The sequence below is a fragment of the Juglans microcarpa x Juglans regia genome, chromosome 6D, assembly GCF_004785595.1.
Source record: "Juglans microcarpa x Juglans regia isolate MS1-56 chromosome 6D, Jm3101_v1.0, whole genome shotgun sequence".
Taxonomy (NCBI): domain Eukaryota; kingdom Viridiplantae; phylum Streptophyta; class Magnoliopsida; order Fagales; family Juglandaceae; genus Juglans; species Juglans microcarpa x Juglans regia.
This window is the reverse complement of record NC_054604.1, coordinates 1,121,954-1,134,703: the sequence shown is the minus strand read 5'-3', so window position 1 is coordinate 1,134,703 and position 12,750 is coordinate 1,121,954. Positions and strand designations below refer to the sequence as shown.

Genomic DNA, 12,750 nt, shown 5'->3' with positions numbered 1-12,750 from the left:
ATTTCACTTTATTACAAAGTTGTATTCAAGTGAAGTCTATCCTAAACCAAAATTCTATAAAAATCCGACTCAAAACTCAAATTGAGTCAAAATTAATAGGACTGATTTAGATTCAGAGATGAGATAAAATAATTTTAGATGAAAATTAAAAAAAAATATTATTAAAATATTATTTTTTGATATTATTATTATTTTTATATTTGAAAAAGTTAAATTGAAATTTGAAAAAGTTGAGTTGTTTATTATATTTTGTGAGAGTTTGAAAAAGTTGTAATAATGAGATGAGATGAATCACCTTCGGCATATATTAAAAATCCTACCTTCAAGCCATTAATAGGGCAACGGAAACTGATTCCACATTCTTCTACTCTTAAAATGTCAAGTGCACGATAAAACGGATTGATTTTGACACGTATATCCCAGGTGTTGGGTCGAAGCTACACCAGCTCAGCTAGGTAATATGTAGAGAACCAAAGCAGTTTTGACCATTCATGTTAAATGCATGACTAATGGCAAAAGATAAAATGGTTTCACATCAAGATGGCAAAAATACAGTACAAGTATCTCCCGGAAGACAAGCTCTGAGTTCATGACACTTTTATCATAAAACACACAAAAATGTTCTTACATTACTGCGGAGAAACAAGAAAAAGACTTGTTGAAACTCGGTCTACAACTCTGCATCTTAAGAAGAAGCACCACTGCGTAGTGCTTGAGCCCTTGGTTTCTTAGTAGCCAACTGAGTCTCAGGCTGCATAATCAGATGTATACATAGAATTATGTCATACCACTTGTGACTGATTTAGCATGCTATAATAAACACGATAATGAGTATACAATCAAGTTTTATATACAGAAATCAAGCAGTTCCACACTAAATAACACCAAGCACATCAATTTTTCCCCCATCAAGCACTCATTTTAACTAATAACTTGCTATATCTCAAAGTACCTCCTTTCTGACAGGTTCTTCCTTTTCTGACAAAGTCAACTCAATATGGCATGGAGATGACATGTAAGCTGCGAAACAAATTTATAGGTGAACATCAACTAACATAGAAAAAGATACTCAACTCAGCAGTCAATAGAAAGCACTCACGGTTAATTCTTCCATGAGCACGGTATGTGCGACGCCTTTGCTTCTGGGCTTGATTTACCTGGATGTGAGATATATAAAGTGAATCCACATCCAAACCTTTCACCTACAGACAGTCAACAATACACCCTGTTGTTATCAAGCAGAAATGGAATCAGAATAAGATAAATCCAGACAATTATTACAAACCTCGGCATTACTCTCAGCATTCTTAAGTAAATCTAGAATAAACTTAGCAGATTTAACAGGCCAGCGTCCTTGCCCATTTGAATGACGGTTTTTAGCTTGTGCAGTTCGCCCCACACCACGACAAAAGCGCCGGAATGGAATGGCTTGCTTGTGGGCCAAAACATCCTCCAAATACCTTTTGGCCTTGACCAGATGCAACTTACGAATGGCATGGGCTGTCTCCCTTGTATTCTGCACAAGCAAAGGAGAAATGAATCCAAGCACATAAACAGTGAAAAGAAATAACACACCAAGAAGCAGGTAGAAAAAACTATGCTAATAAGGTGCCAAAGATAAACTTATACCTAATTAAGTGAAAGTTCCATTTTTTCCTTCCTATATCGTCGTAATGCAAACTTTATAGTTGAAGAAGTGCATTAGCACAAAGGAATTCAAGTGAAAAGATTTCCCTCCTTAATGAGGTCATATCATTTATGACATTTATTTTTTCTCTTTACTCTGGTTCCCCTTTTGTATTCTGGTTAAGGAGAATATATCATATCCCCTTCTTCCACTTCATGTTTCACCCTTTCTAATGAAATCATTTCCTTTGTGCAGCAAGGTAGGGTGAGTCACGATTCATGAATAAAGACTCACCTCTTCACAAGTTGAGAGAATAGAACTTTAGGACAGACTAGCACCATAAAACTAAGTTCAAGAATTTAACATTTTGGCTAATAGCCACTCAAGTAGGTTTTCAAAAGTTTGGCTAATATTTTGGAACAACCACTGAGGTTTACATTATAAAACCTTGGAGTAGGTTTGTAAAAGTTTGCAAAGTACCCTTCATGAACCTTAATAGGTCCTTTCCATCAGTTTAAAAATACAGAGTGAGCAAAAGCTGATGATATGCAACTTCACAAGTCAAACGATTTCAAGAAATTTTCTATCTGAACAATGCTAGTGAGTTTGCTTAGAATACACGCATCATATCTTTACAATGACTGCCACAAGCCAAAGATAATATCATAACAGTCGAATGATTTTAAGAAATTGTCTATCTGAACAACGCTAGTGAGTTTGCTCAGGATACACGCATTATATCTTTGCAATGACTGTCACAATCCAAAGATAATATCATCTAGTCCCAAATTTGATATTTGATATAACAATCAATGAAGCCAACAGCTTTTATGCTAAATGGCACCTAAGCCCACACACTAATAGGTTAAGTACCATGGGAAGTTTGGTTCCAGCTCCAACAGAATAAATAAATAAACAAGGTCATCCAAGTGTTTTCCACAGAGAAAGTGATCAAAGATTAACAAAAACAAACTCCACCTACATAAAAGAAACATTCAAAAGATTAACAAAAATAGTTTTAAAAAAAAAAAAGGTATAATCAAACAAACACGACCATATCTGCCTAGCCATGAACTGAACAATAGCATAAAACTGAAAAATTATGCACACAACACAATGAACCACGTTAAAAACAAACTCCACATACATAAAAGTGAGAGATTCAACAAAGTTGACGGAAGGTACCTTAAAATGAACTCGGAGATCGGAGCCTCTGGCTTTGCAGGCTGAAAAAGGTCAGAAAAGCATGTCAACTTGCTATTGCATTAAGAATAGTTGCTGAGGAAACTATAAGAAATAAAATAAAATATAGAATCTCATATGTTATATCTATGTTTAGCAGACAATAAACAAGATAAACCGACTGAGGCTAGAGTTATAGGAAATTTATCTTCTAGTAAAATAAAAGCGAAAATTTTAGGATCAAGATATAAACTTTCTTTACTATCCCGTATTTTCTCGGCTATCACACAAATAACGAAATAAGATCTCATGAAACTATATAATTGAATTGTGAAAAAAGTGAAATCGACATACACTTAGTCGGGTTGTCTGGCTCCTTCGAATACTTCACCTGAAAACTCAAAACAATGCATTTCCTAGGAAATCAAAAGGAAAAAAAAAACCAGAGAGAGAGAGAGAGAGAGGCAAATATTTGTTTGCTTCTAAAAGCACGTAAAGCAAAACCCAAGTGATATCAGTATCAGCAGAGGAACTAACCATGCCTGCTGCCTCTCTAGTCACTGCTCCCTTTCCGAAATCCCAGCCAAAGGAAACGAAGCTGATCAAAGTCTCAGATATATACACAGAATAAACCAACGAGAGCCAGTGAAACCCTAATCGAGACGCTAGGGTTTATGCGTGGGCTAGCCCAATACTTATTTGTATGTTGGGCCTTAGAAGATAATTACGTTATCGGCCTTGATCCGTAAAAAGAGTTGCCCAATATGGCCCATATTTATTCCAACGAGAGGGTATATTCAGTCATACAAGCCGAGCGTATTTCAAGTGATTTTTCATTTAATTGATTGAATTTAAAAAAAAAAAAATACTTAAAATAAGACAACTAATTAATATGACTACAGAATAAATAGTAGGATTTTTCTTTTATCATTTCGAATAATCTCGACTAATTATCTATTACACTTTTAACTCAACGCAATAATAAGACTGGAATTGAACTATACATGTGACAGATGAGATTCTTTTTTTTAGCTTTGACTGAACTTCTATGAATCGAGGTAGGGATGGGAATTGGGATCACTTGCTCGAGAATTATTACTGTAATATTTTGGCACTATGTGAAGGCCAGAGATTGTTCTTTATTTTGTTTGTTTGGTGTTGGTTTTCTTTCTTCGGATGACGTAGTCAGGGAACTGAGAGAGATGCAAAGGAGAATATATATATATATATATATATATATATATATATATATATGAGGATTCAAATTAATGTTGAGTTGGTGAAGTTTGGGTTATAATTTTGTGGCGGTCCCATTTAATGACCCGACTTGAAAAGATTCATCACAATTATTGGTGGAGTTTCAATGAGGCTTGGCCTGATAGGCCTAAGCCGAAGCAAATATGGTCGACAAAGCCTTATATGGGTCCAAAGTCTTAAGAAAAATTTTGGACCCTATTCGTGACTTAAGAAATACTAGACAAAAAGTTTGTTTGACGTTTATGCGACAAATTGTTCGAGCGAAACTTAGGTATAGAGTTCGCTCGAAACTTGCTTGACACCTCGCTTATGTGAGTAACCCAGGAATTGTGAGATTAGCATTTATGTCGTGCATCCCTATATATATGTTTACTACGAATAGTATGGCTGGTTCTGAGCATTGTAATTTTGCCTCACAAGATAGTTTTATATTCTTCAAGGGAATAAAATCTTCTACACCTTTGTAAACATAGGCACGCTACCAAACCACATAAATCTTTGTATTGTCATGCATCGTTTTCACAACAATTAATTTGTATGGAGCAATGTTGTCCATTTGATAGTAACATTCATAATTAAAGACATAAATATGTATCATTTCTCAAGTACTCTTATCGAGGTCGAGGTACTAAGACTCCATTTGACAACACAACCTATTTTAAGTATTTTTAGATATTTCTTTCCTAAAAATCACTTAAATATAAAACTCTTCAATTTCAAATATTTAACTTTTTTATTTAATCATTACAATTTTTCTAAATTCTCAAACAAAAAACAAAAAATAATACTATTTTTTTAAATTTCAAACAAAAATTATATTCAAACAATTTTTTAGCTTTGTAATATTTTTTTTTCAATTTTTTCTCTCCCACTTTTTACAATCTAATAAAATATTTTAATTTAAACGATTTTACTATTATTTATAAATATATTGAAATCTTCTTATCCAAACTAGTCTAACAATGTATAATATGGAGAATTTTTCTTTATATCATTTTAGAACAGTACTGCTGGTCTTGTTAGAAAGAAGAGAGATCAGATTTCAGTGCACTGTTAATAGGGAGGCTGGATGGCACTTCATGTTCTCCGCCCCAAGTAAATTATGATAAATATGAGCAAATTAAACCAATCATATTGCAGCGGGCTGTTTCAGACATCGGATCACATCGACCATACATACGTACCTTAGCTGACTCGACTCATGGTGAACCGTAGTTTTCATTAACGATTTCAGGATAAGAATGAGACCGACATGTTTTTTGTTTCACATGATCACTTGAAGACAAAAGATTTTAAAAACGGGTTGGTCACACGTAGCACGTGCGTGTATATATATGCATGCTCGTGTAAAAATGCCCATAGTACTGCAGGTGCTTTCAAAAGCAATAATATTGCAGCTTGAAGATCAGATCCAGATGGGCATCATGATCCTGTGGGAGATTCCATTGGGATTTCTTGGGAATAGTACAATTTGTTTGTTGTACCAACTAACTCAGAATCTCTCTGGACTTAATAATTAGCAAAAGGAGTGTATATCTATATATATATATATATATATATATAAATGAATAATATTATTCATTATTTCAAATTTTATTATTATTTTATTATTTTATGATGTGATATTAAATAATTAAAAATTATTTATTATATTTTACTTATAAATTTATTATCTAATATCATATTATGAGATGATGAGAAAATAGATGATAAATAAATTTTTTTCGTTATATATACATGCAGTGCTAGTTAGGATTACCTCTTCATATATACATATAGATATACATGTATGATGATATATACATATACACACAACTGCAGGTCATTAATTATCTTTTGTTTGTGCTGTAAAAAGGTCCAGATTGGCTGCTCTTAGCTAGCTCTCTTTCAAATTAAAGCAACAGGCCATGAACTAGTACTCATGATGATGGATCGATGACATGATTAGTCAAAATATTAACAAAGCATTATGTGGTAAATAGTCTAATTAAATTGGTTAAGGAAGTTAGAAAAACTTCATGCCAATCTATGGATGCATGTGATCAATTTGGAATTCAAATCTCTTTAAAGTGAACGTGGGAAATATAGGATTCAATTCATCATGTGTATATATATTAATGTAGGGTTGAATTCATATATCTATCTAATCTCTCCTACTTGAAGTGCCTGAAATTAAGTTTTTTTTTTTTAATTTTTAGAAGAGGACAGTACTTTAATTTTATTGATAAAAAAAATTTAAAATAAATTTTAAGAGTTTTTGGTAGAAACTGATCTAAGAGATCCAAATTCGTTAATATGGAAGAATAATCAATGATCTAAAAAACGTCTTATATAAGTTATAAATGCCATACTGAGATGCTCGGAGGATATATATATATATATATATATATATATATATATATGGATCAAAAGAGTGCTATTATATATAGCACATGTATATGTCTCGAGTTATACGTGCCACTAATGAATTATGTGGTGGTGTACTGTTTTGTTGATTATGCAGAATATTGTGAATTCAATTAATTGGGATCATGAGATAAAGAGCATATATAAGTGGCTCTCTCAATCGTCGATTTATAATCTTTACAGAAAATGGATTGAAGATATGTTTGGACATGCAGCATATAATTTTCCTTTGAAGTGAATGATGTAATGTTCAAAGGTTGATAATATGCCTACAACTTGCATATTGACCATTCAATCAAATTCTATATCGATCGATCATACTTTTGCTGGAACTTCATGAATTTAATTACGTGGTGAAAGTAGCTAGCTAGCTAGGCAGCATGCATGCATACATGCAGCATCGGAATTCAATTCATACCATAATATATATACTATTAGATCGAATATTATTGGGAACAAAGGCGATCGATCGAAAACCTTTGATTGATTGATTAGCTGTCTTTTCATGCGAATTTAATTGTAGTAGTAGTCATGATAATTTATGGGCTAATTAATTAAACTTCAAAATATTCACCCAAAGTAAAAATATTAAGTACTTTGAATTATGCCTTAAAATTATCTATTCTATTTTTTTTTTTTTTTTATAAAACATACTATATTTATTAATAACGGGCATTATAATTTTGACTTAAAACATACATAACAAGCCAATCATAACATTAATAACTTTTCAATACATAATTGTGATTGACATGATCTAGTCTATGCTACAAACCTCTACAGACTACCGTCTGAGAGACAGCATGTACAACTCTATCCAAGACAAAATTTACAAACTCCATACTCTATTCATTATCACACGTTTTCTGCTTGTCTTTTCACATGCAAATCATGTAATATTCCAAAATGAACAGCAATAGCATATATAATGAATTAATAAAATTCCCAAGCTAGGGATTATTAGACTATTATAATATTGATAAATTAATTAAGGACAATTTATATGGCTATTTTTTTCCCACAATACTATATATATGTGAGGGAAAAATAAAAAGGAAGATAAATTCCCAAAATATTAATTTACAAGTGCAATGTCTGCCTAATATTTGGTTCGAGCTAAAATGCCAAAATATCTTATAATTAAGTTCCAACTGTGGGCTGTCATCCACAGCCACTAACTACTTCGAGTCCGGACCATGACCTTGAACCCACCAGCCATATGACCAGTCAACAAAGGAACGAAAACCGGCCGGTCCTCACAAACAGGCACGATCTCGAACCGCCTCAGTATCCTTGCCACCACGTACTTCATCTGTGTAAAAGCCATCTCCTTCCCAAGACACACCCTCGGACCGGCCTGAAAAACAGGAAATTTGAAAGGACTCACCAGTTTCAATTCCCCTCCACCTTCGATCCCACCCGGTTCATCGAACCACCTGCCTGGATTAAACTCGAACCAGTCCTTTCCCCACAACTCCTCCATTCTTCCCATCCCATAAGGAAAATACGTGACCCTATCTCCCTTCCCAATCGGAGTTCCGTCGGGCAAAGTGTCACCTTGGAGAGCGTGCTTCGAGTCCCACGCAACCGGCGGGTAGAGCCGCATGGACTCGCACAAGCATGCCTTGACGAACTTCATCTCCTTGAGTGTTTCAAAGTCTAACTGCTTTTCACCATTTTCTAGCACGGAATTCAATTCCTTTACAATCAGTTCCTTTTGGTTTGGGTACTTGGAAAGCAACCAGAACAGCCATGTCATGGCTGAGGAGGTCGTGTCTCGGCCGGCCATGATGAAGCTTATCACCATGTCTCTCACTACCTCCTCTTCGTGTCCCGCCAATAACATCCTCGATAGTAAGTCGCTCTCGCAATATCTGTTTTCTCGATCTTCTTCGAGTATTCGCCTCTTGTTTCTTATGATCTCGAGCACTGAGCCATGCACGAGTCGAAGTGCATCTTTGAGTTGCTTCTCCGATCCCAGGTTCAATGCGCGCTTGATCTTCCAAAACCAGAACACCGGGGCCATTGAGCGCATGGCGCTGATCTCCGAGGCACTGTCAAAGGCTTTTACAAGAGGCGGCACCGCGCGATTTAGGTCAAGGCAACTGGGGTCTGTGCCCAACGAGACTTTGCAGATGGTGTCAAACGCAAACCTTCTCAGTATTTCCTGCAAGTCCAAGACTTTGTTACTTCCAGCGGCCTCCTCAAGCAACGGTATCAATCGGTGATCGACTTCATCTTCAAGGGTTTTGACAACGAACTCTCTCAAAGACTTTGTGCTAAACTCATGGCTCGCTAGCTTGCGCTGGGTGGACCATAATTCACCGTCCACGTTAAATATGCCGTGGCCAAGAAGATCGCCGAGGATCTCGGTGAAAGGCGTGCCTTTGGGGAAGTTGCTGAAGTTGGTCTTGAGCATGTACTCGACGTTGGCAGGGTTTGCTGTCACAACGATACGTCGCGCACCAAGCCGGTGCACCACAACGGTCTGCGTCGGAGACTTTGATAACAGGTCTGTGTACCAGTCCAAGAGACGGTGGCGGTTTTTATAGAAAGAGATAAGGCAGCCGATGATTGGGTGTGTAGGAGGGCCATGATCATTATCATGACCAGTACGACTAGTACTGTGAACTCGATGAAGGATGAATGAGAAGAAGGAATAGAGAAACAGGAAAAACCCTAGAGAGATGAAAGAAAGGAAGATAAACATGGCTGATCAGCTGCTCGATCGCCTTAGAATATGTCACTCAGGAAGATCAGTCACTACTGAGGGGAGTTAATTGAAAAATCAGGGTCAGAAGGGAGGGATATATATATACACGTACGTACGCGGTACACATGGGGTGAAAATTTGCGATAGATAGCTAGAGACTGGAGATCAGAGGGAGAGAGATCAAGGGGCGGGGCCGGGCCGGGCCGACATTGATGTCTTAGCTAGGCTACATTTGGTTTATAAAATTAGAAGATAAGAAAGATCAGTACTGCACAATTGACACGTGGTTCACGAGCTTAAAAGAAAAATGAAATGGCGAGTCGTGTGCAGGAAGGAAAAAGACAATTCCAACAAAGATATATGTACGTATATGTTACGGCGCCGGAACTATAGCACTTTAGCGTGGTTTGAATACCTAGCTGGCTAGCGTTGCATGAAAATATAAATTGAGATCAGTTAGCGTACGCGTACGCGTACGTACGTGCAAAACTAGCTAGCTGCTAGTACTTGTACGCGCTCGGGTTAAGAATTTAATTAATTGGTTTCGACCGCAAAACGGGGTAAGAAGATTTTAGATTAGTTAAATAAAATATTATTATAATATTATTATTATTTTAGAATTTTAAAAAGTTAAATTGTTTATTATATTTTATATAAAAATTTAAAAAAATTGTAATAATAAACTGAGATGAAATAGATTGAAAGTTTTTGTATAAACGGAACCTTGATAATTTGAAACCATTTTTATTATATATTGTTGATCGATTGGGATTACTGAAATCTCATGAATAATTGATGAAGACAAAACCATGCCTCATGCCTTGCATGCATGGCTTAATTATGATCAAATTAGTAACGTATTTTGGATCATGAGCAATATATCAGCTAGCTAGCTAGCTAGGCTAGGGCTTTATATATATAATGTGTTTTTCAATATATATGTTCGTTTTATCATATTTTTGGAGTTTACGGAATTGAATAGAAGAAAATCCCAATGCATGCAGTAATTAATTTCATAATTAATATCGTTAGGTACTATATATGGCCATGCCGCGCGCTCAATATATTGTATATAGTTAAAGAAGATGATTAATTAGGCCGATTACCAATTGCTAGATAGCTAGCTAGAGATCTTATTCTAAGATTAAAATCTTGAATGAGCTAGAGAGCAAGCTGCATTATGAAGTGAAATATCGCTCAGAGGTAGTAATTATAAACTATTGTATGAGTAATTTGATCATGTATTTATAATTATTTCTTTCTCGTTAAAGGAATGATTATTCCTCAAAATGAGGAGGGACTACTATTCTTTTTTTTTTTTTTTTTTTTTTATGACTATGACCTATTAATTCCTTGTATAAAAGTCCAAACCATGTGATAGACATTCTAGATATATAGGATTAGCTATTTTCTTATTATTAGGTCCCTAAGGAATATATACAAGCATCTAACAAAGCTTTCTTATAATGAATAATATCATAATTTTATAGAGTGATGCTATTCACTATCCTAATTCTCATCATCCTTCTTTCATTTTATGATGTGACATTAGATGATTGGAGATTATTTATTATATTTTACTTATGAACCTATCATCTAATACCACATCATGGGATGAGGAGAGGATGACGAGAAAATGAATGATGAATATATTTTTTCAATTTTATAACCATAAAGATCGAATTAATCAAAAGAGGTCGTGAAATAACTCTTTATTAAAATTATAAATATAGGAAAATTAGGATGTGGATACAATATTTTTACAACTTTATTTTAAATGGAGGATCTTTTTTTTTAATAAAATCAAGTTTTTTTTATTATTTTTAACTTATTTTTTAAAAATATTCTCAAAGATGCATGATGTAAAAAATATCTTGTATGATCGAAATCTATTGAATCAATTGACAATACCTTGATTTCATGTTAAGAGAATATTCAAGGATCGTAATACGTGTATCAAAACAAAAACAAAAACAAAAAAAATCTTGCGTGCGCCTAATAAATCAACCGTCGACATGGCTACATGTTGATTTTTTGTAGTACGTGTAATAAGCGTGGGACGAGACATACTACATTTCCTGTAGATTGATTTCTGCTCTAAGTTCTTCTCCCGCAATAATATTATTCGGCTATACATTTTTTGTTCGTTAGCCTAATTTTCAGCGCGCGTGCGTGTTTACTATTGCGGCTCCAAAAATAACACTCATTTCACGTGTTTTTTTTTTTAAAGAAAATTGTTATTACTCATTGATTAAAAAAAAACTTCGGATATATTTTAAGATATTTTCATATCAAACATGGTATCATAAACTAAAATAATATATTTAGAACTCCACCAATACAATATTTCTTTTTATGACTGTAGTGGCATAGCCAAGTTGTACCAAGGGAGCCCAAAACTTTTTGAAATTATATAATAATCCCTAAATTTTATGCACAATTCTCTAAATATAGAAAATGGCACCCCGAAAAAAATTATAATCTCCATATGCTCTTTAAAATGTTTTTAAAATTTTAATATATCTAGAAATGCCTCTCTCCAATTTTTTTTATAGTCCCAAAATTTTGTTTAATTTTTATATATTATTTATTTTCAAGGATGTGGCTTTTCTAAAATTAAAATTAAATTTAAATTTAAGAGAAATAATAAACTTATTAATATGGATCCCAGAGTTTTATTGGGTTTCTTAATATGGAATTCAAAGTAAAAATATAAGAAAAATTATTTAAGGTTGATGATATATTTGAAAAATAGTTTGTAGTTATGTTTTTATAATTTTTCAATCTTTTTTTAATTTATATAAGAGAATTGATGTTTGCAGTCATAGGATCATGTGCAAATCCCGTCACTCTCTTTGAAAAAAAGTAGATAAATCTAAAATCTACATGAAAAAATTATTTTTTAATGATGAGCCCCACTTTTTTTTTTCAAATGGAGTGAAAAAAGCTTACACACCCTGTATTTAGCATTAATTTTTATATAAATGTGTCATACAATAAAAAAAGTTGGCCGCCTCAACACAATTGATGGTTCCGCCATTGTGTAACTGGTTTGAGGATCTTCACTATTGCTGTTACTCTCTATAGATAAATGTCTAAGAGACAACACTATCTGCCTAAATAGAAACTCAACCTCACCCTTTATAGAAAGAGATGACTCATCAATCTCTACAGACAAACGTCCGAGAGACGATTTTCTTTTTTTTTAGTCAACAACCTTTAGTTATTTCACGTGTTAACCAATATTGTTGCGTCAGACCATGCATTCTTAATTATAAATTAATGGTCATGTAAATTACTAATAAATTAATAATAATAGAAAATGAAGGAAAATTAGTGTTTAAATTTCAAACGCTCATGTACTTCTCTTCTTATATATAAACCTTGAAGGAGTTTTTTTTTATTCGATTACTGGAAAATATATATATATATATATATATATATTCACAATAGAACCAAATTAAATTCCAAGTTTAGTTTCCAAGTAAAATAAATCATAACAAAATTTTTATTATTCTTAATTTTTGACTATTAATCTCGCTAGCTGCTAGCCGTAGTTTAGACT

At 33.8% G+C, this 12,750-nt stretch overlaps 3 protein-coding genes across 3 annotated transcripts in view; 1 reads left to right on the top strand and 2 right to left on the bottom strand.

The window, feature by feature from the left end:
- Positions 1 to 463: 463 nt before the first annotated feature.
- Positions 464 to 3,475, bottom strand: LOC121233983 (60S ribosomal protein L17-2-like). The gene is made up of 7 exons (XM_041129775.1): positions 3,347 to 3,475; positions 3,164 to 3,200; positions 2,813 to 2,853; positions 1,286 to 1,516; positions 1,100 to 1,202; positions 953 to 1,020; positions 464 to 751 (listed from the first exon to the last, which is right to left on the bottom strand). Exons 1-7 carry the CDS (start codon positions 3,347 to 3,349, stop codon positions 686 to 688), a joined length of 549 nt encoding a protein of 182 aa, XP_040985709.1. The 5' UTR covers positions 3,350 to 3,475; the 3' UTR covers positions 464 to 685.
- A 4,034-nt stretch (positions 3,476 to 7,509) lies between these two features.
- Positions 7,510 to 9,251, bottom strand: LOC121233977 (cytochrome P450 94B3-like). The gene has a single exon (XM_041129765.1). The coding sequence runs from the start codon at positions 9,180 to 9,182 to the stop codon at positions 7,647 to 7,649; it is 1,536 nt and encodes a 511-aa protein (XP_040985699.1). The 5' UTR covers positions 9,183 to 9,251; the 3' UTR covers positions 7,510 to 7,646.
- Positions 9,252 to 9,353: 102 nt separating this feature from the next.
- LOC121233980 (SNF1-related protein kinase regulatory subunit gamma-1-like) overlaps positions 9,354 to 12,750 on the top strand; it is a 30,265-nt gene continuing 26,868 nt past the window's right edge. Inside the window, 1 exon segment of the mRNA XM_041129772.1 lies at positions 9,354 to 9,372. The gene's annotated coding sequence lies outside the window, so the exon portion shown is untranslated.